The 26,950-nt window shown below is 37.6% G+C and overlaps 1 protein-coding gene across 4 annotated transcripts in view; it reads right to left on the minus strand.

Moving 5' to 3' along the window:
- The window catches only part of POT1 (protection of telomeres 1), a 69,038-nt gene that overhangs the window by 12,500 nt on the left and 29,588 nt on the right, over window positions 1-26,950 (minus strand). For all 4 annotated transcript variants that reach the window (XM_034063278.1, XM_005146094.3, XM_034063281.1 and 1 more), the window contains 8 exons: window positions 25,656-25,786; window positions 19,992-20,282; window positions 16,245-16,400; window positions 10,165-10,325; window positions 8,447-8,535; window positions 7,311-7,355; window positions 6,888-7,044; window positions 1,439-1,644 (listed from right to left, as the gene is read on the minus strand). In XM_034063278.1, coding sequence (XP_033919169.1) covers window positions 1,439-1,644; window positions 6,888-7,044; window positions 7,311-7,355; window positions 8,447-8,535; window positions 10,165-10,325; window positions 16,245-16,400; window positions 19,992-20,282; window positions 25,656-25,786 — 1,236 coding nt within the window. The remainder of the gene's footprint in view (window positions 1-1,438; window positions 1,645-6,887; window positions 7,045-7,310; window positions 7,356-8,446; window positions 8,536-10,164; window positions 10,326-16,244; window positions 16,401-19,991; window positions 20,283-25,655; window positions 25,787-26,950) is intronic.

Consider the following 26,950-nt stretch of genomic DNA (forward strand, 5'->3'; position numbering starts at 1 on the left):
AAGTTCCAGCTGAGTTTGTTTTTGAAGACCTGGAAGGCGTGCTAGGGCACATAAAAACAACAAGGTGCTTGGCGACAGCCAACATGGCTTCACTAAGGGGAAATCCTGCATGACCAATTTGGTGGCCTTCTATGATGGGGCTACAAAGATGATGGACAGGGGTGGAGCAGTTGACGTCATCTACCTGGACTTGTGCAAAGCGTTCAACACTGTCCCGCATGACATCCTTGTCTCTAAATTGGAATGTCATCAATTTGATAGGTGGATCACTTGGTGGATAAAAAAACTGGCTGGATGGTCGCACTCAAAGAGTTGTGGTCAATGGCTCAATGTCCGGCTGGAGACCAGTAACGAGTGGTGTCCCTCAGGGATGGTGTTGGGACCTGTCTGGTTTAACATCTCTGTCAGTGACATGGACACTGGGATTGAGTGCACCCTCAGCAAGTTTGCTGATGACACCAAGCTGTGTGGTTCTGTTGATTCGCTAGAGGGAAGGAATGCCATCTAGAGGGACCTTGACACACTTGTGAGATGGGCTGATGCCAACCTCATGAAGTTTAACCATGCCAAGTGCAAGGTCCTACATCTGGGTTGGAGCAATCCCAGGCACAGCTACAGGTTGAACAAAAAGGAAATTCAGAGCAGCCCTGTGGAGAAGGACTTGGGGGTGTTGGTCGATGAGAAAATGAACATGAGCCAGCTTCAGTGTGCGCTTACAGCCCAGAAAGCCAACCATATCCTGGGCTGCATCAAAAGAAGCGTGACCAGCAGGACAAAGGAGGTGATCCTGCCACTCTACTCTGCTCTCGTGAGACCTCACTTGGAGTATTGTGTGCAGTTCTGATGTCCTCAACATAAAAAGGACATGGAATTGTTGGAACAAGTCCAGAAGAGGACCACGAGGGTGATCAGGGGACTGGAACACTTCCCATATGAAGACAGGCTGAGAAAGTTGGGGCTGTTCAGCCTGGAGAAGAGAAGGCTGTGTGGAGACCTCATAGCAGCCTTCCAGTATCTGAAGAGGGCCTACAGGGTAGCTGGTGAGGGACTCTTCATTAGGGACTGTAGTGATAGGACAAGGGGTAACGGGTTGAAACTTAAACAGCAGAGGTTTAGACTGGATATAAGGAAGAAATTCTTTACTGTTATGGTGGTGAGGTGCTGCAATGGGTTTCCCAGGGAGGCAGTGAATGCTCCATCCCTGGCAGTGTTCAAGGCCAGGTTGGATGAAGCCTTGGGTGATATAGTTTAGTGTGAGGTGTCCCTGCCTATGGCAGGGAGGTTGGAACTAGACGATCTTAAGGTCCTTTCGAATCCTAACTATTCTATGATTCTATGATCATCTCTACTTGAATACAACTTCAACATTTCTTAAATTTATGTATGCTCAGACTGGACACCGTGTTGCAGGAAGTGGAATATTTGCAGTTTGTCTTACCTTCTATCATAAGTAATGACTTTTCAGGATCTTGAAGAATTTTTTCATGCCTTACAAAATGTATAGCTATTTTCCTTTGCTTTTGGTCTTGTGTAGTCCACATTGCAGAATCATACCAGGATGTGTTGTGTAATTCTGGGTTTGGAGCAGGAATAGCAGAGCCTTGTAAAATCAAGGCCAACTCATCTCCATGTGGAACTTCTTGCCTAAAACAATTTCCAAAGTGAGTAAGTAAACTCTAACAGCTTCTTCTTAGACAATGTAGCAACAAGGACAACAGTACTCTGAATAAGTATTAAAATATAGTCATAAGAGTTAAAAGTATATACAGGAAAAATAACTGGTTTATATCAGCTTAGACATTTGGGCTTGTGTAGCAAATTATGACAACAGAATTAATTTCTGTGTTAATAAATTTTCTAAGTAATCTAATTTTAAGATTATGGTACAGAGGCAGCCTTGCAACTTCATCCACATGTATGTAAATCCATGCAAGAAAATAAATTATATAAGCTTTACATGATTTCAGTTGGGCCTGAATCTACATTAAAAGGGCCACACAACTGCACACCCTTTCAGTAGAGTGGAAAGACTGTGTAAACTCATATAACTTTAAGTTGTATGCTTTAGCCTATTTTATTTTGCATATCTGGTGGGTTGGGAAGAAGAACAGGTGTGAATGGATTTTTAGCAAAGAATGGCCACATTCCCAATTCAGCAAGTGCCTATGTGGAGCTCGACATGAACTGAGGATGAAGAAAGCCATGTGTAAAGAAGCAGAAGTAACAGTGCAAGCAAGATAAGAAGAAACTGGAATGTGCTAAGACACAATAGTGAGCTGTTAGCACGTTTTAAAGGCTAGGTTCCCATATGCTTAATTTAACCAATTGTATACTAGTTGCTGTGTGCTACACTGTATATGTATCCACTAATACAGGAAACTATTGGATATGTATCCAATCTTAATACAGCCAGTTATTGTCTTAATACAGTAAGTTATTGTGTATGTATCCAATTATAACACAGCAAGCTACTGTAAGCAGATGCAGACAACAGTATAAAAAGGACAGATGCTTTGTAATATATGGCTTTTGTCTGATCAGATTGATCTCTCACTGAGTCCATTTTTCTGCAGCAGACAGGCACACAATAGCTTCACGTATGTCCTGCAAAGCGAAAATCTGCAACTCTGCACCACCACGCAGTTTCTTTCCTATTCTGTTAGCATGTATCATTTGTGCATTTCCAGTTGTCACTCAGAGAAAAAATGCAGGTCATTCAAAATTTTCCCAATATTGCCACCAACAGGCAAAAAGCCAGTGGTTGGCACACAAAAATGCCTTTGAATGTTTTCTCCTAAGCAAGACAGAGCTTCAGGAATATGAACCATGATAAAAAGGACAATGAAAAAGCTATTTCACAAAACACTGAAAGAAAGTAGGTGCCAAGCTTCAGAGTTGACTTCTGCAGATTATTCTGACAATTTCACTTTCAAACCTAAGAGCAGCTGCTTCCACCAGGGAGTAGGGATAATTCCTGCCTCTGAAACCAGATGGTGATAATTCTGCTGTGACTACAGAACTGGCTCACAAGAGGTCTTCCTAAAGCTTAACTTTCATTTCATGAACACAGTGCTGTTCACATGAGCTCTTTCCACTTGTTTTCCTGGATTACTATTTTAAATGCAACAGCAATGGACCTAACGTAACAGGTCGTCTTTCTGGATATACCCATTAAACTCTTCCAGCCTCTACAGCCTGCCTGTAGATTTCCTGCAGAGGCAGGAATGGAATGAGTTGGTTTTGAATTAAGCTACACATGAGGGCTGAAACTTCCATAATGTGGATACATTAATAAAACTATCCACATATATTGATATTTTGATATTTACAGAGAAAATTTCAGTCAAAGTCTAAAAAACCAAAAATAAATCTCTCAAGGATTTTATATGCCAGGTGTTACGTGCATCTTACTGCACAAAGTGTTAAAGAATCCAACTTGCATTGAACGTCATTAGTTCATACTAAAAAAGCATACTCTAAAACATGAAACAACTTCTGCCACAGCAGAAAATGTAGGAGAGAACTATGTCTTTAAATGTTTCCTTCCTGGGCCTCTTACCCAAATCCAGGCTGCAGTACAGATCCACTAATTTTCACTCTGGGATAAGGATAAAGTTCATAAGGAACAAAAAAATTCTATCAATTGTATCTGCTTATTACAGAGTTGGCAAATATATCAAGAAAGGAAGAAAAGTAGTAGACATAGCTGGTAATTTTCTCCTTTTCATACTTGGTTACAAAGACCATGTACTTGTATGTTGTGAAAATGACGAAGCATTTCCACTTACATTGGCAACCAAGAGAATGTTATAACAACATCTGATAAGGACCAATATTGTTAAAGGGGCAAGCATATGACTTAGCATCCAAAAGCTGTCAGAGAAGAATAGCAGGGGCATTTTCTTGTCTCAGTAATATTTGTATCTAATATATTCTCACTGTGCAAAAAAAAATTCAAAAGGTTAGGACAATGCTACCATGCCATCTTTTAAGGAAAGCAGTTGTTTAGTTTTACCAGTAACAATAAAACTGCTTGCTTGGGACAGATGCTAGGATAAGTCAGTGTCATGGTTTGAGTATGTTTTGAGGGTGTTTTTGTTCAAGGTTTTTTCCAGCCAGGTGGAGGAGGGGAGTCCGGGAGGAAGGAGAGACAGGACACCTGACCCAGGCTAGGCAATGAGGTATTCCATACCATAGCACGTGATGCCCAGAAGGCATATTGGGAAAGAGAAGGCTGGAAGGGAGAGCTCTGGAGGAAAATGGAGGAGGGAGCACATGGTGCTCAGCCGGGCAGGGTGGAGTGAGTTATGGGTCGGTGGCTGGTGGGGTGTTGTAGTTTCTTTTCACTTGCTGTTTGCTGTATCATTATTATTTGTAGTAGTAAATGGCAGTAGGGGTTTTGTGTTATGCCTTAGCAATTAAACCGTTCTTATCTCAATCCGTGGGGGCTACATTCTTTGGATTCTCCTTTCTAACTCTCCAGGAGTTGGGGGACTTGGTTTAAACCAGAACATTTTTGGCGCCCAACGTGGGGCCCGAGGGTTTGAGATAAGAACAGATCTGAGCAGATTTATGGTCTCTTGTCACAATGCTGATTTATTGGCTCTTAGAGGTTTTTCTCTGGATCTCGCTGTTTCGGGATTTTGCCGGGTACTTTGTGTATGGATTGGATGTGTTTGAGGCTTGGGCTAAAGCTTTTGTTTCACTGTACTTTGTGTCGGAGGCTTGTAATATGGTGGGGCTCCGGCAGCAGGGGGGGATGGACATGGCCGTGGACTTGGACTTGTACCAGGCCGTCCCGCTGCTCTTCGCTGTCCTTGTCCTTATCCTCGTCGTTGTCTGCGTGGAGCTGCGTGAAGCTGGGAAGGAGCGGCCCTGGGAGCTGCCGGCAGCTGAGGCTGCCAGGGAGAGTGGCACGGGGAGCCAAACGGCTGTGGCAGAGCAGCGGGAACAGGCGGGGAAGGAGCGGAGCAGGGCAGTAGCTGAGCAGCAGGATCAGGCAGCGGGGGAGGTGAGTCCCGCGGCCGTTCCCGACCCTCCGACGGCCGAGAGTGTCCCCCGGAAGTCGCCCGCCGACCCCCCGCAGGATGCAGGAGACTATGCAGCACTTCCCAGCAAGGCAGTGGAGGAACCGAGTCCTGCCGCCGTCCCGAACCCCGCAGCGGCCGAGAAAATTCCCCGGAAGTCACTCGCCGAGCCCCAGCAGGAGGCAGGAGACCACGCAGCACTTCCCAGCAAGGCAGAGAAGGAAGATCCAGACTCAGGAGAAGAGAAGCTGGTGGTGGGAGAACTGGCAAGCAGGGCAGCTACATCAGCCCCAGTGACAAGTGCAGCAGCAGCATCTGAGAGTTCTGACAGTTTTGAATGGCTTTTGGGTGCCCTTGGGACCTGCCTGCTGATTATGATAGGGATCAGCCTATTGGCACACACACAGAGTGTGTTCTACCTACAACCATTTTGTCTGATCCCAAAAGTTAAGCAGAGTCAGGTTTGGGTCTTGTCTAAGGTTAGACAAGTACATAGGAGCACCAGGAGACTGTCCCCAAGGCTGGACAGTCATGAGTGGCAGGGCATGTGGGACAGTATGGCCAGGTATCTGATCCACTGGGCCCCTCCAGTGCTTTGGAAGCATTGGAAGTGGAAGGCAGCTGTATGGAGTCCCCAGCAGCAAGCTGTAGAACTTGGGGACGGTGAATGATTTTGAGCCTGGTGGGCCCAGATACTTCAGGCCATCATTCCAGAGATGCAACATAGAGATGTCTCATGATCGAGGGGTGGACTTAAGAGTGATGGTGTATTGGAAATGTGGGATCTGGGCATGACGTGAATGGTATGGAATAAGGGGTGGATAATGTCATGGTTTGAGTATGTTTTGAGGGTGTTTTTGTTCAAGGTTTTTTCCAGCCAGGTGGAGGAGGGGAGTCCGGGAGGAAGGAGAGACAGGACACCTGACCCAGGCTAGGCAATGAGGTATTCCATACCATAGCACGTGATGCCCAGAAGGCATATTGGGAAAGAGAAGGCTGGAAGGGAGAGCTCTGGAGGAAAATGGAGGAGGGAGCACATGGTGCTCAGCCGGGCAGGGTGGAGTGAGTTATGGGTCGGTGGCTGGTGGGGTGTTGTAGTTTCTTTTCACTTGCTGTTTGCTGTATCATTATTATTTGTAGTAGTAAATGGCAGTAGGGGTTTTGTGTTATGCCTTAGCAATTAAACCGTTCTTATCTCAATCCGTGGGGGCTACATTCTTTGGATTCTCCTTCCTAACTCTCCGGGAGTTGGGGGACTTGGTTTAAACCAGAACAGTCAGGCAAAAAAAAGTGACAGGATTCAGATGATCATGAATAGGACTATAACACATCACACAGTAGTTTAATCAAAACCAGGCCATTTCAAACAAACTTTCTTTCATTTTTAGAAAAGCAATGATAAAACGGTCAGTGAACTCACCTAGGTCAGAAAAAAAGACAGAATACCAAGGTTAATGGTGTTTCCCTGGTATTTTTGGATCTAGAGAAGATGCCCTCTCTGGAAGATACACTTCAGTCAAAGATACTTTATTCATTCACTTAGAGACTATGATACCTTTTTGCATATCCTATTTCAAAACTGCAATATAACTTCAATATGTGAAAAACTGCACTGCTAAATTTGAAAAGGAAGACAAATTCTTGCTTCAAAAGCACTCAAAGGACTCTGTAAAAAAGGAACTCATCTGATGATTTCAAATTTTCCTACCTATTACCAGTGAGTTTCAAATCTTTGCTCAGAATGAAATACATCTACATTCAGCTCATGTTACACAAAAAAGATGAAAATACACTGAAAATTTAGGCATCCCAAAACCTATAGAACAATTCCCAATTGTTTTTATCGTGTGAAACACTTACGAAGAGTTGCATTTGGAACAATGAAGCTTAACAGCCTGATAGAGCTTCTGGGGTTTATAAGTTCCCAGCTTTGCTCTAACGCGGTACTCCTGAGGAGCTGTGCTGCTCAGAATGGTTTTCAGGTCTGTGTTATCCAGATCCAGATGATCTGTTAATACTGCAAAATAACAAAAACAAAACAAAAAAAGCTGTGCATACCTATTAAACACTATAATACGTGGAACATGGGAAATAGCCATTACAAATATGCATTTTCCCTTACTGTCCAGCTCCCCTTCCCAGTTGCAGTCTCAATTTATCAATATAACATGTTACTACAGTCTTTCAGGTAAATCACAACAAATGTTGTTGAGCTGATGTCTCAAAAATATTTTTGTTCTTTAGTAAAAATAAGATCTACGTTTAGGCCAAAATGGTTCCTACCTGTAACAGGTAACTGCTGATACCTCTTCAAGTCCGATTCAAAATCTAAAATAAAGAAGAATTTCCTAATTATTTTCATTGCTTCTTTACCATGTGGGCACACAAAACCAGAGAGACAGACAGGCAGACAGATACACATATAAAACCAAAAGCTGAACAAAGGAAAATGAAGATCCCATTAATGTATGGAAACAATACTGCAAAAGGAAAATGCAAAGTAAGTAGCAAACATTAATTATGAAAAGTTAATATATTTGAGGAGAAATTAGTGTATACGTTAAAAAGCAATGCCCATCAAAAAGAACACTTTTCAAAGGCATACTGTGAACAATACTGCTAACATAAACTGTATTCATTCCCCTGTAATCCCTGTGGGCAACATTATTCTAAAAGCACTGTGCACTGCCTAGGGCCTTCTCTGAGCAACCTCTACTACACATGCACAGTACAGTAAATATGTGCAAAATTATTTCTAAATTTGCAGTGTTATGGTCTAGACATGAGGGATTTATTCTTGACTTTTGCACCCTTTTAGAAATACCTGTGTCAGAGTATGTTAATAACGGCTAAGTATCATATGATTTTAAAAGCTAGAAGCAAAGACACAAACTATGTCCAAACAGCTTTAGAGTTTAATTCATTTTTAGTTATTCTGCATTAAAAATACCACTGGAAGAATAATATGGGAACTGCAGACCTGTCTGTAAAATACTACTTTTCCATGGCACTGCACCTTGCAACTCTGCCACTGGCACAACTTTCCATCCAATGGCTTTACAAGGGCTCCTCAAACAAGCAGCTGTTTAGTAGTGTTTTGAGTGTCTGCCTCTGAGTAATCCCCTCTTTGGGAATTAATCAGTGCTTTATAATCTCATATAGTATGAATAAGACAACACCTGTGTTTAATAATTTATACATTGCCTCCTATGAAAGTATTTTTCCATGTATATGAAAGGCTTCTGCTGCAAGACAGAAGGTTAGGGTAATGTCAATTTCCAGTCTAATAATCCAAAAGAAGTCTCTCAAGCTTTGTGTCTGAAATTAACATTATACACTTTCAGAAGCAGTAACTGTGACCTTATCTTGATCACATATGTGTTAGAAGAAAGAGCATATCAGCTTTCAATTGTTCCTACCTGCATCACTGTAAGAAGTGCCATCGAACTCGACTGAAGACATGCTTTCCATATCCTGACTGTCGAATAGATCCACTGATTCTAAGAATCTATAAATGAATAAATATTTTACATTCTGTGTAAGTCTCTCATACATATACATACACACATATATATTTATATGAAACCTAGTCTTTATCAATTCACAGGTATAATGTCCAGACATACATTTTCCAGCTGAGACATAAATTAAATTGAGCTGGAAGTTGCAGAAATGTATATTAATGATGAGGATGAGACACTCCTTTCCAAATAATTTCTGGAACTTTAAACACAATATAGTGCCAAAATAAATCCATACAGCTGGAAACAGAATTTCTGATTTCAGGTACTTAGCCTTTCCTGAGGTGGGGTGAAAGGAAGGGAGGGAGAGAATTTATGACCAGTGGAAGAAGAGGCAGGCCTCTCAGGAGGATCTCAGGATGCCGTGAGGTTATGCAGCAAAAAAATTAGAAAGGCCAAAGCCCATCTAGACCTTAATCTGGCTACTGGCATAAACGGCAACAAAAAATGTTTCTATGAATACATTAGCAACAAAAATAGGGCTAAGGAGTACTGCCATACTTTACTGGCTGAAGGGCAAATGTAGTGACAAAGGATGAGGAAAAGGCTGAGATTCTTAAGGCATTCCTTGCCTCAGTCTTTATAAGAAGGCCAGTTGTTCTCCTGGTATGCAGCCCCCCAAGCTGGGAGACATGCTCAGAATGAAGCCCACATAATGCAAGGGGAAATGGTTAGCGACCCACTACACCATTTGGATACACACAGGTCTATAAGGCCAGATGGGATCCATCCAAAAGGGGACTTAGGGATCTGGAAGTGCTCACTGAGCCACTTTCAGTCATTTATCAGCTGTCCTGGCTAACGGGGGAGGTCCCATTTGACCAAAGAGGCTGAGGAAACTGGGGCTGTTTATCTTGGAGAAAAGAAGGCTCAGGGGAAACCTTACTGCTCTCCACAACTAGTTGAAAGGAGATTGCAGCAAAGTGGATGCTGGTCTCTCTTCCCAAGTAAGAAGTGACAGGACATAAGGAAATGGCTTCAAGATGAACCAGAGAAGATTTTGACTGGATATTAGGAAGGAAGAATTTCTTCACTGAAAGGGATGTGAAACACTGGAACAGGCTTAACAAGAAAGGGGTTGAGTCACCATCCCTAGAGGTATTTAAATGGATGTGATGCTCTGGGACATTGTTCAGTGTTGAACTTGTCAACGTTAGGCTAATGGTTTGACTCCATGATATTAAAGGTCCTTTATAACCTCAAGTATTCTATGATTCTTTATGTATATAACACTGTTCAGTAAAACATTTATACTACATGACTCATTTTGAGTATCTTTAAGTCTCATCAATTTCAAATGTGCTCAATTTATTTGCTTAACCACAAATTTATCTCTAAAAGATCATATGCCAGTATAGAAGAGAATGAATGTGATAATTATTACAACACTATAGAACAAAAATCTCAATATCTACTGTATTTTAAATTCCAAAAATTAGCCTTTATTTACATAACTCCCCAAATACTCTTCATATTAGCGGAGCTAAAGATGCATGGTGTTCCAGAGCTTACAGTTCTTAGATATTTACAGTTCTAACCTCTACAGTTGTTACATTAGCTTAAAGTTTTCCAGAATCAGCTAGAGAAAAAAACCCACCCCTACATATAGAACTTACGCTTTTAGATCCTTAACATCCGGGTTACTTTCTGGTAAGACTCCTATTCCTCGACCATAACCAGTACCTCCATGAAGATGAAATCCAATACGTGAGGCATCTTCACCATTAGCATTTGCTTGTTTTGCATGAATATTGTAAATTCTCAGAAAACTTCCAATCTGAAAAAAAAAAATAAAAAAACCTGGTTGCTTTCTTGGAAAATTCTAGGCCTCATACAGCTTCTCCCCAGTGTTCACTGCATCACATAACAGCTGAGAATTTCAGTCTAGTCCAACCCCCATGCCCAAAGCAGAATCAACTAGTGCAGGCTTCTTCAGGCTGTCTCCAGCTGGGCTTTGAGTGTTTCCAAAGACAGAGACCCCAAAACCTCTCTGAGTGATCTGTTTGTTTTGCTTTATCATACAGCATTAGCAGCAGCAGAGGCTGATTCAGAACCAGCACAAGCGTTCTTACTAATTGATTTTCAAACAGACTTCAGAAGACAGATCAAACGAGCCAATATATTCCTTTCCTGAGGCCACAATTTGTCTTCTATATTCACACCACAGCCCTCCGGAGACTGACATGCTGTGGTTTCTCCATGTATGATCACATTCATGTTGCTCACCATGCATGGACTAGTTTATGTTTATGCATGGACTAGTTTATGTTTATGTTTACATGCAAACACATCTGCTTACCCAGATTTCTTGTCTTACATTACAGGTACGATTTTTTTCTACACCAGGATACAAGGCAACATGTGTTAGAAATTCAAAGATTCTGGCACTGATCTTAACTCTGTTAGATTTCCTCCTTTGGTACATGGAGCACATACTTCTTGTTTTATTTAGAATTATTTTGTGTTCTCTAAAACAGTTTTGTCAAGTTATACAAATGGACTTAGGCTAACTTATACAAGTACCTATTAAGAAAGAAGTTATGGAGACATGAACATCAAATACATCTTTAACTTTGCTTTTATTTCAAAAAACCACTCCCAGTATGCCTCCCTCTCACCTCCCTGAAAGCCTAAACCCAAACCAAGGTTCTAAAGGTAGACAATCTGGAGACTTAATTACATGGTTAATTTTCCTTCAATGTGTCTTAAAAGCCTTTGAATCGAATTAACTAAGACCCAAACCCTTTTTCTAAAGTATAACCTGAGATCCAGCTGATAGCTGGCAAGCTACACATTCAATAACCTGAATTTATGTTCACTCTAAGTATCTTTAAATTGCCTTACAGAAATGATGAATAGTTTAAATTTAGTTCAATTAACATTAATATTAGAGCAGAATTCTGTTAAATCTTACTTCTGTTTCAGCTCCTGCTTTAACCAGTAGAAACCTAAAAAGTATCCCTATTAGACTGGATTGGCCAGGTCCTAGTACGACATTTATAAATGCATATATATATATATAAATGTGTGCGTAAAAAGCAGTTAAGCAACATTGATTCTAGAATCTTCCTCTGCATCAAGGAACAGGCTATTGAGTATATAATGCTGGTATCAAATTGATCTTTTAAACAATCACACTGAAAAAGGTAGCATACTTTCAAATTGAGGCACCAGGGACATAAGAAGCACACTTCAACCTGCACCTATTTTGCTTTTAGCATAGAGCTCTTACAAGAGTTGTAGTTGATCTGCACCATTAAGGGGCTGCTCATTTTGTTCATTCTAAGTGTATCAACATGAGAGCTTGTGTATTTTGGTGGCAGTTCAGAGGCTTATCTAAAGCCTTTTTTTACTTTTCCCAGGTGTGAAATTTAATTTCATTATGTTGAATATCCAAAAATGCAAGGGACAGTCATATTATAAACTGATGACTATGACAGCTGCATATGAAGAAAGCTTTTTTTTAAAAAAATTCTTAGCAAAGTTCTACTTATCAAACAACCTTATGTCAATTTAATAGTGTCAAAATATTCCCCCCCCCCAAGTAATTATTTATAAGTGGGAAGAAGTTGATTATAATTGAAGAACTTTCTTTCAAAAATCATGTATGAAAAATATTTACTATTTACTGTAGGCACAATCATGAAACATTAAACATGGGAGGAGAGAGTCCAGAAGGCAAGAATACAAAGTCCTGGGTTTGCCTTCTAGACTTGTGTGCTGAAATTCATGCAAGAAGCCAAACTGCATGTCTTACTGTCCCGAGATTTATAAATGTCTTCCTAGTGCAGTTTCCCTGAGCCCCTTTGGGAGGCAGCATTGCTTACTGTTAACAGTGTGAGCAAATGTTACTGCTGAAAATGTTAACCGTATTTCTGTTGTTTGCAGACATGCAATGCCTGCAGACCGAGTACATTTCATCTACCTGAGAAGAAATTATAACCTTCATTAAAGTAAACAGCATGATTTACAGAGCCACATCTAAAATCTACTACAAAACCAACTCCTTACTTGACTACAGCATTTCTGCTAACGAATTACCCACCTCATTTAAAGCAAGTTCATTTAAAATGAAATTAAAGCAGTAAGGACACATTTCTTGCAGTAATATAAAATAGACTAAGAATCTATTTGCAGTCTAATTAAAATATGACTATTTTAAGAATAAATATTAAAGTTAAAAGAAAAATTAAGAAGTTCCATATGCAGTTCCCTGTAGTTGGTCAAATAAAACAACTTTCTAATTTATCTTAAAAATTCCCTTAATTATTTCAAAAAATATAGGGTTGCATTAATTTTTAAGGCACTGATGAATTTGGAACAGTCATTTATCACGGTAGTTAAATGTTTACATGTGGCCAGAAAGAACTCATGACAAGAGACTGTCTTTATTTACAGGAATCATTTAAAATAATCTGTACTAATTTTTATGTCTATTTTATGGCTTATGATATTCAATGACATTTCTTTGTCATAATTTCATCATATCAACAGTCTAATTTTATTGAATAGATTGTGCACAACTTTTTGCAAGTGACAGGAAGCATATACACAGCACATGGGTATGGTTCTTTGTAATAAAAAATATCAACTTAAAACCATTAAAGGGTTTGGAGGACTTGGGGGTGGGACGGTGTTGTGATTTGTTGTTTTTTTTTCCTCTTTTAATGAGTACAAAGACAGAAGAGGGGAAAATACCACTGACAGGTCCAAAGAATGCTACCCAGGCCTGAAAAGTAGGAAGCTATCAGTTATTGCAGGTGTGTCACCCATTTAAGTTGCACTTTGGAAACGTGACTCAGACACGCAAAAAGCAAACAAGGCTTCTTAGTCCAAAGTACTATCAAAAAAGATATTACGCTGTATACAGAAGAAGGAACAGCTGAAAATATTCCAATTCTGCATCTGAAGACAAATAACAGGAAGCAAATACTGTGGACCTATGAACTAGGATTTGTATGCATACTCAAGGTTAATTGCTTTAATTGTACTATTCAGAAAATGCAAGGCAACACAAAACCGATGGTATCAAGCCACAAGAGGACAGTATCACATATTCAGTGAATGACAATATATAAGGAAATCTCTAAGCCACTGTAGACAGCTGGACCCCTTCAGTGTGCTGAGTGAGTGAGCACTGATGCTCACTCACCTTGATGCTTACCATCTAGCAAAACGCCACAGATGGCGAAACCCATGGTACAGTCCTGTTGCAACGCCAGTGAATCCTAAGACCTTCTGGAAACACCAGGATGAGAAAAGCTAAGAATAATGAACTACAGCCTATGAGGAGCAACTGTGTTTTGGAGAGTTTGTTGCAGGCTGGGGTTCCTAGAGTAAAGAGAAAGCTTGATGCACTCCAGGTAGCAAGAGGAAGGGGGAAATTCAGGAAAAAGCAGTGATCATCAGTGTTTTTGCTTAGCTGTAGCTCTTGCTCTTGTCTTTATGCCTCAGGAAACAATTTCCTTCGAAGATGAGATTTCTGAAAATTCTGTTTGTGTTCCGTTAAGGCATCAAATGCTGAAAGCCACAATCTTGCCCAGCAGGAAAGGGAGGCAAATAAATATAGGGGACAAAAAGTCTACTTACGGTATCAAGTGTAGTGTTCCTTCAGTATTACTAAAGTTCTCTCCATTGAAAATTGTAAATATTATCTGACTGTTTCAGAAAATGGGATGAAATGCTCCTGTCTTCAGCGTTCTCTGGATAGACTATCCAAACAGAGAGCTTCTAACAAACTCTTGCAGGAATATCCCTGACACTGTGCTCCACAATTTGCTAAAAATTCACTATAATACATTACGTATGTTCTCTAGACTTATAGTGCTTACTCAGAGCTTCCTTGTCTGAGTATTTTTTCTTCTCCAATCTACTCTTCTTAGTATCAAGGCTGCGTAAAACAGATTGTTCCTACATAAAACATCATTTCAGAGCTGCAACTGTCATTGCAAATGGTACATGACAATATGGTAGAGTGTAACCTAACGGTTCAATAACAATTTACATTAAAAAAGGCAATTTTAAGCTACTGCCAAATGCAGAAGAAACAGATGAAAAATAGTGTACTTTTATTAGTTCTGAAGCCATAAGCTGGCAAGGCATTTACTACAGTTTCTGTCCACAATGTTCTCTGCATTCATGCTCAGGAAGGTGCACATGCACACATCAAATACTCTCCAGCTTTATACACCTACATAAAAAATTTCTTAAAAAAAATTTACATAACAAGACCCTGAAATAAATATTAATCAGGTTAATATAGAGTATTTCAATTATACTTTCTCATGACATAACATTATTTCTACCAGTATTTTAAACTAAACCTTTCATTAAATTATCTATTTTAGGAAAAGCCACCCCAAATTCTGTTACCTTTAGATTCTTGTGTGAAATAAAATTAACTGCACATATTGCAAGCTGAATTTATGAAATCTTCCTGAAGTTTAACTATTAAGATCAGTACTTTTTCTTTAATGAATTAAGACAATCCACTAAAAAGTAGTGTTCAAAAATTATCTAACTTGTATATCTTGCATGAGTGAAACTACTGCAACTTTGGACATAGCCAGGAGAACAGTCCATGTTGCTCAGTAGGTCAAACTAGGTTTGCTAGTTTTCTTTCACATTAGAGCTTCTACTGCACAGTGCTTTACACAGCAAAGCCACAGATGCTTTAGAGGTAAGAAAGAAAGGGTTCATAGAAAAGAAAGCTGATGAAGACATCCTATGTGAGAGATACTCAACAGGAATTCCTGAATATAAATGGGAGAGTGCAGTAAAGGGAGTATCACCAGCTACTCAAGAAAATATGTTTTATTACTTTTTTCCTTTTGTTTTCAAAAGATACTGCTTCACTGGAATATCACTTGATATTTATATCAACAGATTACATCAGATAGCAAGAGAAAAATTCTGGAAAAGAATATGCAAGTAATGAAATACTTTTGTGACTGAGTTTTGTTATGAATTCTTACACAAAGGCAACTTATTTTGCTATCATTTACTTACGAACAGGCATTAAAATATCAAATTGATTTCATGTCCTCTGATAGTCCCAGCCTAACAAATAGTTATCACTTACCTTTATTTTCTGGTAAATTCCTTAAAAAATGATCCTGGGTATATTGGGGAAAGCATAAAATGAAAGATGTATTCTTTGCTAATTTACTGTATTCAGAAGCAAGATGGCAGTATTGTTGAAGATCAAATGTTTAATTATGTTGTTGTTTTCTCTCTCTAAGCATAATCAGCATTACTGACCCACTAAATGAAGATTGCACTGCAAATTGCAGAAGTTTATAGAACAGAAAATCTTTTACTGACTTTAGAATTACTGGCATTTATTGGGACTACAAGTTTAACCCCACTTTATATAATTTAAAAATAATTCTAAAGCATAGAATACATTTTCTGAGTGCATTATTTTCACAGAATTCTATACGGTATTGCACTATCTGAAAAGAACTGCTTAACTGGAAGATTCTTTTTCATGGCAATTTTAGGATAATGAGGCTGTTCCACACATGTTGAAGGGATTTTGCATTCAAACAAAAGGTATGGGAAACACAATGATCTCATAAAGACGAACAACTGAAATGAATTAACAGTGTAACTGAATTGATACATTCTCTGAAGTGCATTCTAAGGAGAAAATAGGCCATAAAATGAGAGTTAGAAAAATGAAACAGTGCATTACCTTAAGTGATCTTGCCAGATGTACATGGTTGTCATAAACTAGAATGTCTACTGTTAGATCTTGCAGCCGACAAAGATGATCTTCATCTCCTTCCAGATCCCTTGCTTCCACACGAACCTTCCATGTTGGGTAGCGACATGTTGTGCCATCCCATACCTGCAATGCAGGAGAACTATTTCAATACGTCTAGAATACCACAGATTGAGATTGCAAATAACTTTCTTTTAACAAATTTGTTGTTTGATTAGTAATCAATAACAATCCTGATATAGGGTGTTTTTTAACCACTCTAGCTACAGTATATGATGACTGAGTACACAGCATATACTCCCTTAATTACTGAATCTTCTGCATCAGGTATACACTGCCAGTTCCAGAAAAAGAATCAGTATTTAACATATATTTAATTACAAGGATTACAAAAATTGTTTGCTTAAAGCCAAGTTCTTGATACACTTAAGTAGTGAAATATCAATAAGAGTTATTTTTGAGCTATCAAAGTTATTGTGAAATAAGTAAGATTACCAACAGACTGGAACCCAAATCTTAAGACTTAAACCAAACATTATGATTTCAGTGGTAACTGCTTATGGTTCTGTAAACTGTGGTTACCTGGGCTCCTGATGATAGTCTCTTCTCAGAGACAACATAAATAATGGCGAAATACTGCCAAAGAAAAAGAAAAATCTACAGGAATTGGACTATAAGACTGCAATGTTGCATTTCATAGGATTTCCTGCATATAAATTCAACAGAAGCTAATTTTCAGACAGTTTATGATACCAGGGCATTTTGTCCCACGAATTAGGTGCTGCAGAGGGGGAGAAGAAAAGATAAAACTTAATTTTTAAAGGGTTTCTACCCCTTATGTTTAACTGCTGTGGATCAGAGATCCACAGGAAAAGATCTACGAATCAGCAGTCATTTGCAAATACACTGAGAACAACTAATGGTTGAAATACTCATCCAAATCAAGAGATAAAAGGGGAAACTGTTCAGTGAAAATGTCTCACAACATGAAATTAATGTTCCCAAATAAGAGTGTATTCTGAAGGACTCAGATAGTCAGGATAAGGTGGTATGTGCTGCCATAGATTAATAAAAAAAATAAAATTGTATTATCTTCTGATTCTGTACCATGAAATGCTTAAAACCACCTTTGAAAGAGTTGTCCACTGTTCGAACTATCAAACCTTCTCCAGAACTGAGCTTGAGAAACAGACTTAGCGCATATGCATCATGAATTTAGTAATTGGATAAAATAAAGAATCTTATTTTGTTAAGTTTCCCATTATTTTTCAACTGGCTTTACTTGGGACACTTTGGTAAGTTTCACATTTAGGAGATCGATCTGACAAATGGGTTGCTGAACGTTTCCTGTCAAATTCAAGGATTACTACTTAGCTTTAAAAAGTCCTTTGACAGAGGAACTAACGAGGCTAATATTGGGGCACCTTTTGGGGGAATTTATAAGCCAGAAAACATTCTTCACCAGAAAAAGAAAATCCTTAGGAAAGTAGTTGGGTTTGTTTTTTATGTGCACAAATATGAAAACAGATCAAGCTCTCTACCTCAGGAACTTGCCAGCTTCACTCAAATTATGGATGAAAACACAGAGCCCTGGTTTCAAAAACCAAAAGTGGTCTAAAAACCAACACTGATTAAGTTCATTCTGGATAGGAAACGGCAGATGGTTCTATTATACTAGTCATGAACAGACTGGAGCTAAGGAATAGTTAGTGGCTACCTTTGTCCATCATGGTGGGCAAAACACTGAAATGGGAGAGACAATGAAACTTGTCGCTCTCTTCAGCAGAGCATGCTAACTGTGCAACATAGTTTAATGTCACCAATTTAACTGACAGACAGAAGGAAAGAAAAGACTAGTAGTAACACTCTTATGAAAGACATAAATGACAGAAGAATTTCTAGCATGAGTTTTTTAGTGTCCATCAGTTTCAATAACAAAATACTCAGAAAAAGATAAGTACTAATACTCTTTATGCCATGTCACCCCCAAGCTGTGCATATCCCAATTAATTTATCAAGCTCAATAATAAAAGTTATACTATGAGTGATGCACAAAATCACTGAAATTCATTTCAGTTCTTTGAAGCAATCCCCACTAGTTACATGAGCTCAACACTTAAAATAATCATTGTTTTGTAGTATAATCAACCATTAATATAACTGATATACTTGGAATGACATGATAAATTTAAATCATTATTACAAAACACATATCCAAAATAATACAGTATTTAATGACCACTCCATTTCAGCCGATATGATATTTGCTGTTTTTCTGTTTCAGTGGGTTTTTTGCTTTTTTGTTGGGTTTTTCTTTTCTTTAGCAAATAAAAAAATATAGATCTGTCTACAATTTTTAAAAAGGCTTCTTCTATTGTGACCAACATCTGACATGAGAAAGGGATGCTTGAGAAATGAGGAAATTACCAACAGCCTATGAATTCTTATATACCATTTATAAGTTTGTCTGATGTATTTTAATATGGATTTAAGTATTAAATATCTTACACCACTAAAAAAATATACTGTCAAAGGAATTATGTGTCAGAGAAACTGATCTACTGTTGTTTGGTATCAAGCTTTTACCTTCCTAAGCCTACCCTAAGTTTTCTCCCCAAGTCATTATCTTTACTATACAAACCTGACAAAATTGACTTCAGACCTTACAATAAAGAACTGTAAAGAAATACTAATAATTTACAAAAGCACTTGTCTCTGTCCTTATAAAAGGTCCTTCAATGCTGAACATATACTTATTAAAGAACAACTTTATTACATTCCAAAGTTCTGAAATTTTACTGGGTCTCATTAAACATCTATTTCATATGGGATAACTAAATGGAAATGTTTGCAACAGCAGCAAAGCATATTATAGGATGACACTTAAGACTTGTTTCTACGTAGTGCATTTTGCTCTGCACAAGAAAAATCTCTGCTGCTTTAGTGAAGGAGGAAAAATTGTGCTGTTTCTAAAAATGGTGTAGCAGTACAGCTTAATACAGTGGAACCAATAAATAATTTTATGAAGTCATAAAATGAAAAATAACAGCCTGTTCTTCACTGATATTTTAACAGGCAACTTCCAAAAAAAAAAAAAAAAAAAAGAATTACAAAGGAATTTCAGAATAACACCACACTCAGGAAAATTATGCAGACCCCATTTTTACTTAACTGATATTAAGCATCACCCTGGGAAAGGTTTGTGGCACTTTGCATTTTATGTTTTCAGTGAGCGGTGATCCCCAAAGCATTTATGTACAACTAAAAGCAGCTACCTAAAATCAATCCATCAAAATAGGTAATATGATCCATCCCTTAGATAGTACTACTTACTGCATTAATTATATTGGGCAGATTTAGAAAAACAAGCAACAATTCCTACTAACTAAAAAGCAAGGTTGAAATCTAAAGCTAACAATATTTTTCAACTTTAAGAAATCTTGTTATATTTATCTACAAATGTGTGTAAAATGCTGATCCATAACAATGCCATCTTACAAAACCTTGGTAAAGAAATGTATCAGATGAAGAACTTTAAAGCAAACTGGGATTTCTATTTTGTTTACATGGAAATAAAATGGTCAAGGGTCATTAGTTTACTTAACCTCAAAATACTTCTCTACATAACATTAAAGCAATGAATATGTCTGTTTTATCAAAAATTGAATCACAATGCCTTAATAATGATAACAATTTATTATTAAAAACATAATCTACCTTTAGGAGAAAAGAAGTTTCATCCACTTTTGCTTTTCCTACCAGCTGGCAAGTGAGATCAAAGAACAGCATTGGCTCAACACCAGACAATTTTACTGCTGGTTCGGAGATAGAAAGATTACTGGCTGCCCAAACACGTAAGTCTTCTATTGTTTTGCGCTCTTCATCCACGAAACTGTACGCTTTGCTAGAGGTTCGAGGAACTATCGGTGCTCCTACAGTTCCATCAAATACCAAGGACGCAAATCCTCCAGTGGTAATTCCCTGCATCTGTCCATTGTATGCCCTGATCTGTAACAACATATGAAGAAAAAAAGTAAATTGTTACATTGCATAGAAATATACATACATTTGTTTTATCATGTGCATGAAGAATGGACTATTGATCACTTTCATTCCTGGTGTTATTAGGAGAATGAAGTCAAAATAAAAATGAAATAAAAAAAAGAAACAAACAGTAACAAGAAAACAAAGCAAATAAGCAGAAAATACAGTCTAATATAAAAGATTTTTTTTTTAAAGAGGCATACTACCTGTAAATATACAGCATCGATAGAGAGCATTCACATATCTCACAATGTTTGTGTGGGGAACACATCAGGATTGCTTTTACAGATGGGAAAACTGAAGCACAATTTTTAGGGGTCACACAGCAGAGCAATGGCAGAGCAAAATTATTATGGATTCCTCTTTTCTGCCTCTCACAATAGCCTCATTTCCTGATACTATGGAACTGAAAAAGAAAACACCAGCTCTAGGAGGGCTTTTTTTTCCTATAAAGTAAGCAGTGACCAGCTTTTACACACTGAATTATGAATACAGCTCTCACAATTACTCTTAGGTCTACTACCCTGCACATGGCAGATCCCCTCTATCCTGCTGATTTAGTTGTGCATCTGTGACCATATAAAACATGGTGTTTAAAATCTGAAGAGTTCCTTCAAGGATCTAGTTTAATCTTCCTGTTCCCTGTACTTATATGAAAGCACTGCTGGATACATACATATATATATATAAGCAATCATCAGAAATCTCAAACTGACTGTTTTGATCAATCTCTTTTTAATTAAAATTTACTTACCAAAACCCCAACAAGACTTCTCCATATAGCACTTGTGAGACAATACAGATTAGGATTCCTAGTGCTCAATTTTCAAATGCTTTAAAACATTTTACCATAATTCATAAATGCATTAAAGACCATCTGTAGGACAAACTTTCACTATTTAAGTATTCTTCAGACCTGAATAATGGAGCACATTAATTCACAGAATCATAGAATTACAGAATAGTTTGAGTTTGAAGGGGCCTTAAAAGATCATCATAAATGAATCTGAAATTTTATTAAACTAAGGGAAAAGAGCTAATCTGAGACTTGTATATATGATGACAACTCCCCCTCACTAGATTTTGTGTCATTTCTAGAGGGCTTGGGGATTCTTTCAAAAGAGGTGGACTGGGGGGGAAAGCAGAGGAGGGGGCAGCAGGAGATCGCTTTAAAAATTCCCTAAGAATTTTAAATAAATTCAATAAATAATGGTTCCAAACAGGAGTATCTTCTGGCACAAAACCAGAGCAAATACAATGTATTTGGCGTTTTCTAAGGAAGCAAGTAAATTCAAATACATATTGCAGGAGTGTTTGGCATAGTTTTTATGAATTAAAGAACAAAAGGTGAAATGTCACCTTAACAAACTGTATGGACAATAATCTAGTGATCTCTATGGCGTACAACTCCATCCTGAATATGCTCATTGAAAAGAAGCTGATCTTGAAGCATTTATAAATAGGTTTACAGCACCCTAAACTACTTGAATTATTTTTTTCTTACTGCAGCTGGTGTTATTCACCCCATGAAAGAGAAAATTGCAATACTAAGTAATGTATAAAGCTGGAATAATAGCATCTCCAAGGTAGTTTTCCATCAAAACTGATCGTTAAATTGCAGAAGCAAAGGACTATTATGAAACCACTGCAGTCACTGATCATCTCTGCATATCAAACAAATGCCTTGTAAAACAACATATACTGAGCTAATGTACACATTCTTATACTAAGAAGAAAGATTTCCTAAAATAAATTTTACTATTGATTTGCGGATCAGGCTTTGAATTACAGTATTTTGAACTGAGTATGAATTTGACAGTATTTTGAATTATGAGTGCATTAAACTTAAACTTGATTATTATTTAGATATATAAAATTATTTCAAGATATCAAGCTGTGTTGTGGCTTGCTTTGGGGTTTTGCTTTTAGCTGTTTTTTGAATTATTTTATCATCTGAAATTCACTGTCCAAACTTCTATTCCAATGCAAGTATACACTCAGCTGAAGACCTCATTGTAAGGTATCTTTTACCTAAGAAGTCTATATATTTAACCAGTTGAAACAATTTCTGTTCTGATAATCATTTTTAAAAAAACAGTACATATTGTGATACTGCTTTAAAAACATTCCTCAGGTAAAGCAGAATAGTGTATCTGAGAGAATTCTAGTAAAGTAAAAAATGAATGATTTGAAATATTTCCTACATAATTAAGACATGACAAAACCTAGAGAATTAAGACTTACAATTGCTGCAGAGACTGTATTATATTGAGGATGTTCTACAATAGTTTATAATAAGAGGTCACTACTTTGTCTTAATTCTCAAAGTGTTCCAGATGAGTCAGACATCTCTATAATGCTGATGAGTTACACATCTCTATAATGCTGTGTATTTTGGAAAAAGACTCACCAAAACACATTCTATACAGTGATTGTATCAGACAACTAGTGTATGCTGAACAAGATGAACACCTAAACAAGAATGTGCTTCACTTTTCTCTGATTCTCAAACATTAAAATGGAAATCAAATACCAATTCACTTCACTAAGAGTGAAGAAATAAATTGTTTGTGAATCACTCAGAGGTAATAAGGAATATTAGAGAAAAGCCAATGAGAAAATTAACAATTCTACCATCATGGCAAGATTCAAGTAATACAAAAAAGACAGACTATATGTCAAAACTCCCAAGTCAAGTGAAGATAAGTTGCCTCATCTCTCTCTTTAGTAGCTTAAACATTAGGCATAGAGTCTAAGATAATAAGAGCATCCACAGTTAACTACAGAAGAAAAAATGTTTCAAGAAAACTCCACTTGAGATAACTACTTCTTTGCCATGAAGACAGAGGGGGCTAGACAATCAGATTGCAGGCTCAGCTTTTACACTGTTGGTTAGGGGAATCCTCTCCACTGTCATCTCTGCAGAGATGACAGACTGAGGCTGAAGGCCCAAATACAGTATTGCAAATCACTGAGTACTATAATTCAGAAGAAATCATCATAAGAAGTCATAAAAAAGCACTTCAAGGAATATTAACTGGGATTTAATTAGAACTGAGTAATCTTTCAGTTCTATTACAAAGACACTTAAAATTTTAATTCTCTGCAACAAACACTGAGCAAATAAAATTATTCTCTACCAGAGTGATCCCAACAGAATCCTCTCCATTAAGTTCCTATTAGCCCTGAACCATCGGACCCTGCCAGCACCTGTGTTACTAGGAAGAGAAGATACTCATTAGGAGCTGAGAGTGTAGCTGAGAGCAGTCATTTTTAAAATGTGTTTGCTATCAATGCCAATTTTTTGGAAGATTCTCAAAAGCATATCTGGGATAGAGATATGTGAATTCATGCTGTAAGGACTATGTATTTCTGTCCTCACTGGTAAGCGCAGCTCTGGAAGGCTGTAGCCTCTAACACCCTCAATTGCTGCTCATTGAGCAAGTTATGAGAAGGTGATAAGACAAAAGAAGAGAGCTAACAAGGAACTGTGGACAGTGTAATTAAAACTCTAATTAGACTTTTTTTTTTTTTTTTAAATAAAACTGCGTGGCACAGCAGTCACAAATGCTGTGCTGGTGCAAGAGAGAAAGAAGTTACCCACTTCCAGTTCACTCCCAACAGTTGGCACCAGGCTTCTATGTCAGATTTTTACCTGCTCAGATCAGATATGAAAACTCCCAAAGTAGCTGTTTTTTTTTGCCTGGAGTGAATGAAGACATTCTCATCCAGAAAAAGACAACTTAGTGACTTCAGATCATTCTAATGTAGAAAATAATTAAACAAGCTGTCAGTTTATGCATCTGAGGAGATACAGATTGTGGGCAGCTGCAGGTCAGTTAAGACTGGAAACCGCTTAAAACAGCTCAGATGTGATGAAAAAAAGCATATGTGGGAGGGAATTGACAAACCCATCTTTAAATAATGAAACATCGTCTTGGAGAACGAAGTACCAACTGACAGGAATTTTAGATTAATGTCCTCAAAAATGTGATGCCAAATCAAACCAGTGAAGCTCCTTACATGTGCTAGGTCCATAAGTTTCCTTAATAAATCTATATTAAAAGATAAAGAGTGGAGTTGAGACACTACTATGTTTGCATAAGAGGGTGCACACATAACTTCTATGACAGTGATCTTTGTTTTTTTAACCTGCTCTTTCCACCTCAACACCCCACCCCAAAAAAAAAAAAAAAAAAACAATGCTAACCTACCACAGACATACACTGTTTCAATTCTTTTAATCTGGCTCCTTTTTACTTTCTCCTTTTTCACACATATAAACTTCGTATTTTTATTTAAGAAGTAATAAACATATTTCTATCTCTACCGAATTTCAGAAAAGATATCTGTGTAACACCCTCCTGGATAAAGAGAATTTAAAATTTAACATAAGACTCACCTGAAGTCAAATCAATGAACTCCCAAGACTAGCCACACATCTCAGGTGCTGATTAGCAACACAAGCTTCAAAATCTAAATATAGTTTAATTCTACTCTATACATAAAGATGACCTTAAAGAGCCTTTATACTAACCCAGAACAGGTTACTTATTTTCTTTTTCCACTGTAAGTATTTATAATATGCACAACTAATTGAATACTGTTTCTGAATCTTAACAAGTTCTTTTTTAATAATCTCAGTGGTACAAATCTCAGTAACCGGCTAAATCTTAGCACTTCTTACATTTATTGTCATGGGGTTTCCTTCTTTGTTCGCCTGCTATGGCATATCAAAGTGTACACGCTTAGCACTACTGATCTTTACTGCTTTCATCATCCTTCTGTACAATCCTCAATTTCCTTGATCTCTCAACAGTATTTAAATATGCAATTTGTTGTTTTCCCAACTGGCTTCTTTCAGGACATTTGCTTATTTCTGCTATAATTATTTTAAGCAAAAATAAGATACATAATTGTATACACTTATTTTGCAAATTAATATGTAACACGTAAAATCATGTCTTTGGTACTATTCTGCACCTCTTTAAGTACAGTCAAGCATTATAAGACTTCCATTCAGTCTGTGCAGCATGGTCCCTCTTCCCTATACAGTTGCAGCAGGCTTAAGACCAACATCCAGGAAAAGCAGGACTAAAGGTATAAACAGTTTCCTTCATGGCCTTTGATACAGGTAAATAAGCTAAGGCAGGAAAACACCAAAGCAGCAACTAGACATTGTACACTAACAACTCCAAATAAGCTGTTTAATCAATCAACTGCTTCATCTAATATCTCCAAGTGTTGATTTCAGTACATGAAGAATTAAATTATTTTTACAGTCCTCTCACTGCAAAACAAGCACACAACCGCCCCCGCCAACATCATAGTGCGTACCTTTATTCTATGAAATCGGACAATATCTCCAACTTTGTAAATTTTTGGTAGGCAATCCAAATTTCTATTGAAAAGAGAGCATGTTAACTTCACATTTGATGGGTCCATGAGTGTTACAACTGAGCAGAAATCTGTAAAAGATAAAAGTGAATAAATTATAGGCATTATGGAGCTATTAATACACAGATATTAAATGCTGGAAATGCAACCATATGGCCATTTTTTTCTGCTATGACTTCCAAAGTCAATTTAGTCACAATAGCATAACAGTGGTCCATGTTGCCAATAATTAGCCCAGACAACTGAAAATGAAATAGGTGATTAAGCACAGGTCTGTGCACCAGGAACACACATTTTCCTTCTGTCTTAATTTTCTTCCTCTATAAAATAGGGAACATATATACAATCTTGCACAGTCCTGGTCTCCTGAAGAGGTAATGAGTTCTGCAAGTTCTACAAGCAAATTGAAGCATAAATGCATAAAACCTTTCACTTTAACAAAATATGCGAGATATGTGCTCCAAGGATACAGCCCCACAGAGGTAGTCACATTACCATAAGAATCTGAAATGTGCCATTAACAAAAGGACTGAGGTAACGGAGGAACCCACACTGGACAAGAGGACATCACAAAGAAACGTGCAGACGGGGGAAAGAGTAAGGAGCAAGTACATGCTAACCTCAATCTCCTGCACTATCCTTTGCTACCCCAAGAGACACAGTGTACCTGCAACAGTAACACTGGAAGTGGAGATGAGGAAAAGCTGTGAAGCTGCCTATTTAAGGGGAGAAAAGTTAACACACTATTTTCTGTGCAATTAGCATACTCAAAAGGCTAATTATCACCCTACCCAAAGTATCATAAAAATGTTATACTTGCTTTATACCGTCACAGAACACCTTCTACGTAATATAGGTTCCCTGTTTCTGTGATTTTTGCCTTCCATTCTCAACTACCACCTCAAAAAAATCATTCTACAATAATTCTAATTAAAATAAAGTTATTCAAGAACAAAGCATAAAGACTTATTCTAAAGAAATCCTCATCCAGCAAGTCCTTTTTGAAGGTTAAAAAATAAAAAGCTACTTGTCTTTCTTTCTCTAGCTGGAAGGTGAAAATTGCTTTTTGCTTTCCATACAGCATTATAGTTCAGTGCTTAAATTCACTTTTCTGCACTAATAATGAGTCAAACTCTAAACAGAATTGCAGAATTTAAATATCCCAGTGTTACAGGAAACAATATAATAAAATGTCATTGGTCAAACTTTCATTTTTTTCCATAATATACTTTCCC

The sequence above is a fragment of the Melopsittacus undulatus genome, chromosome 5, assembly GCF_012275295.1.
Source record: "Melopsittacus undulatus isolate bMelUnd1 chromosome 5, bMelUnd1.mat.Z, whole genome shotgun sequence".
Classification (NCBI taxonomy): Eukaryota; Metazoa; Chordata; class Aves; order Psittaciformes; family Psittaculidae; genus Melopsittacus; species Melopsittacus undulatus.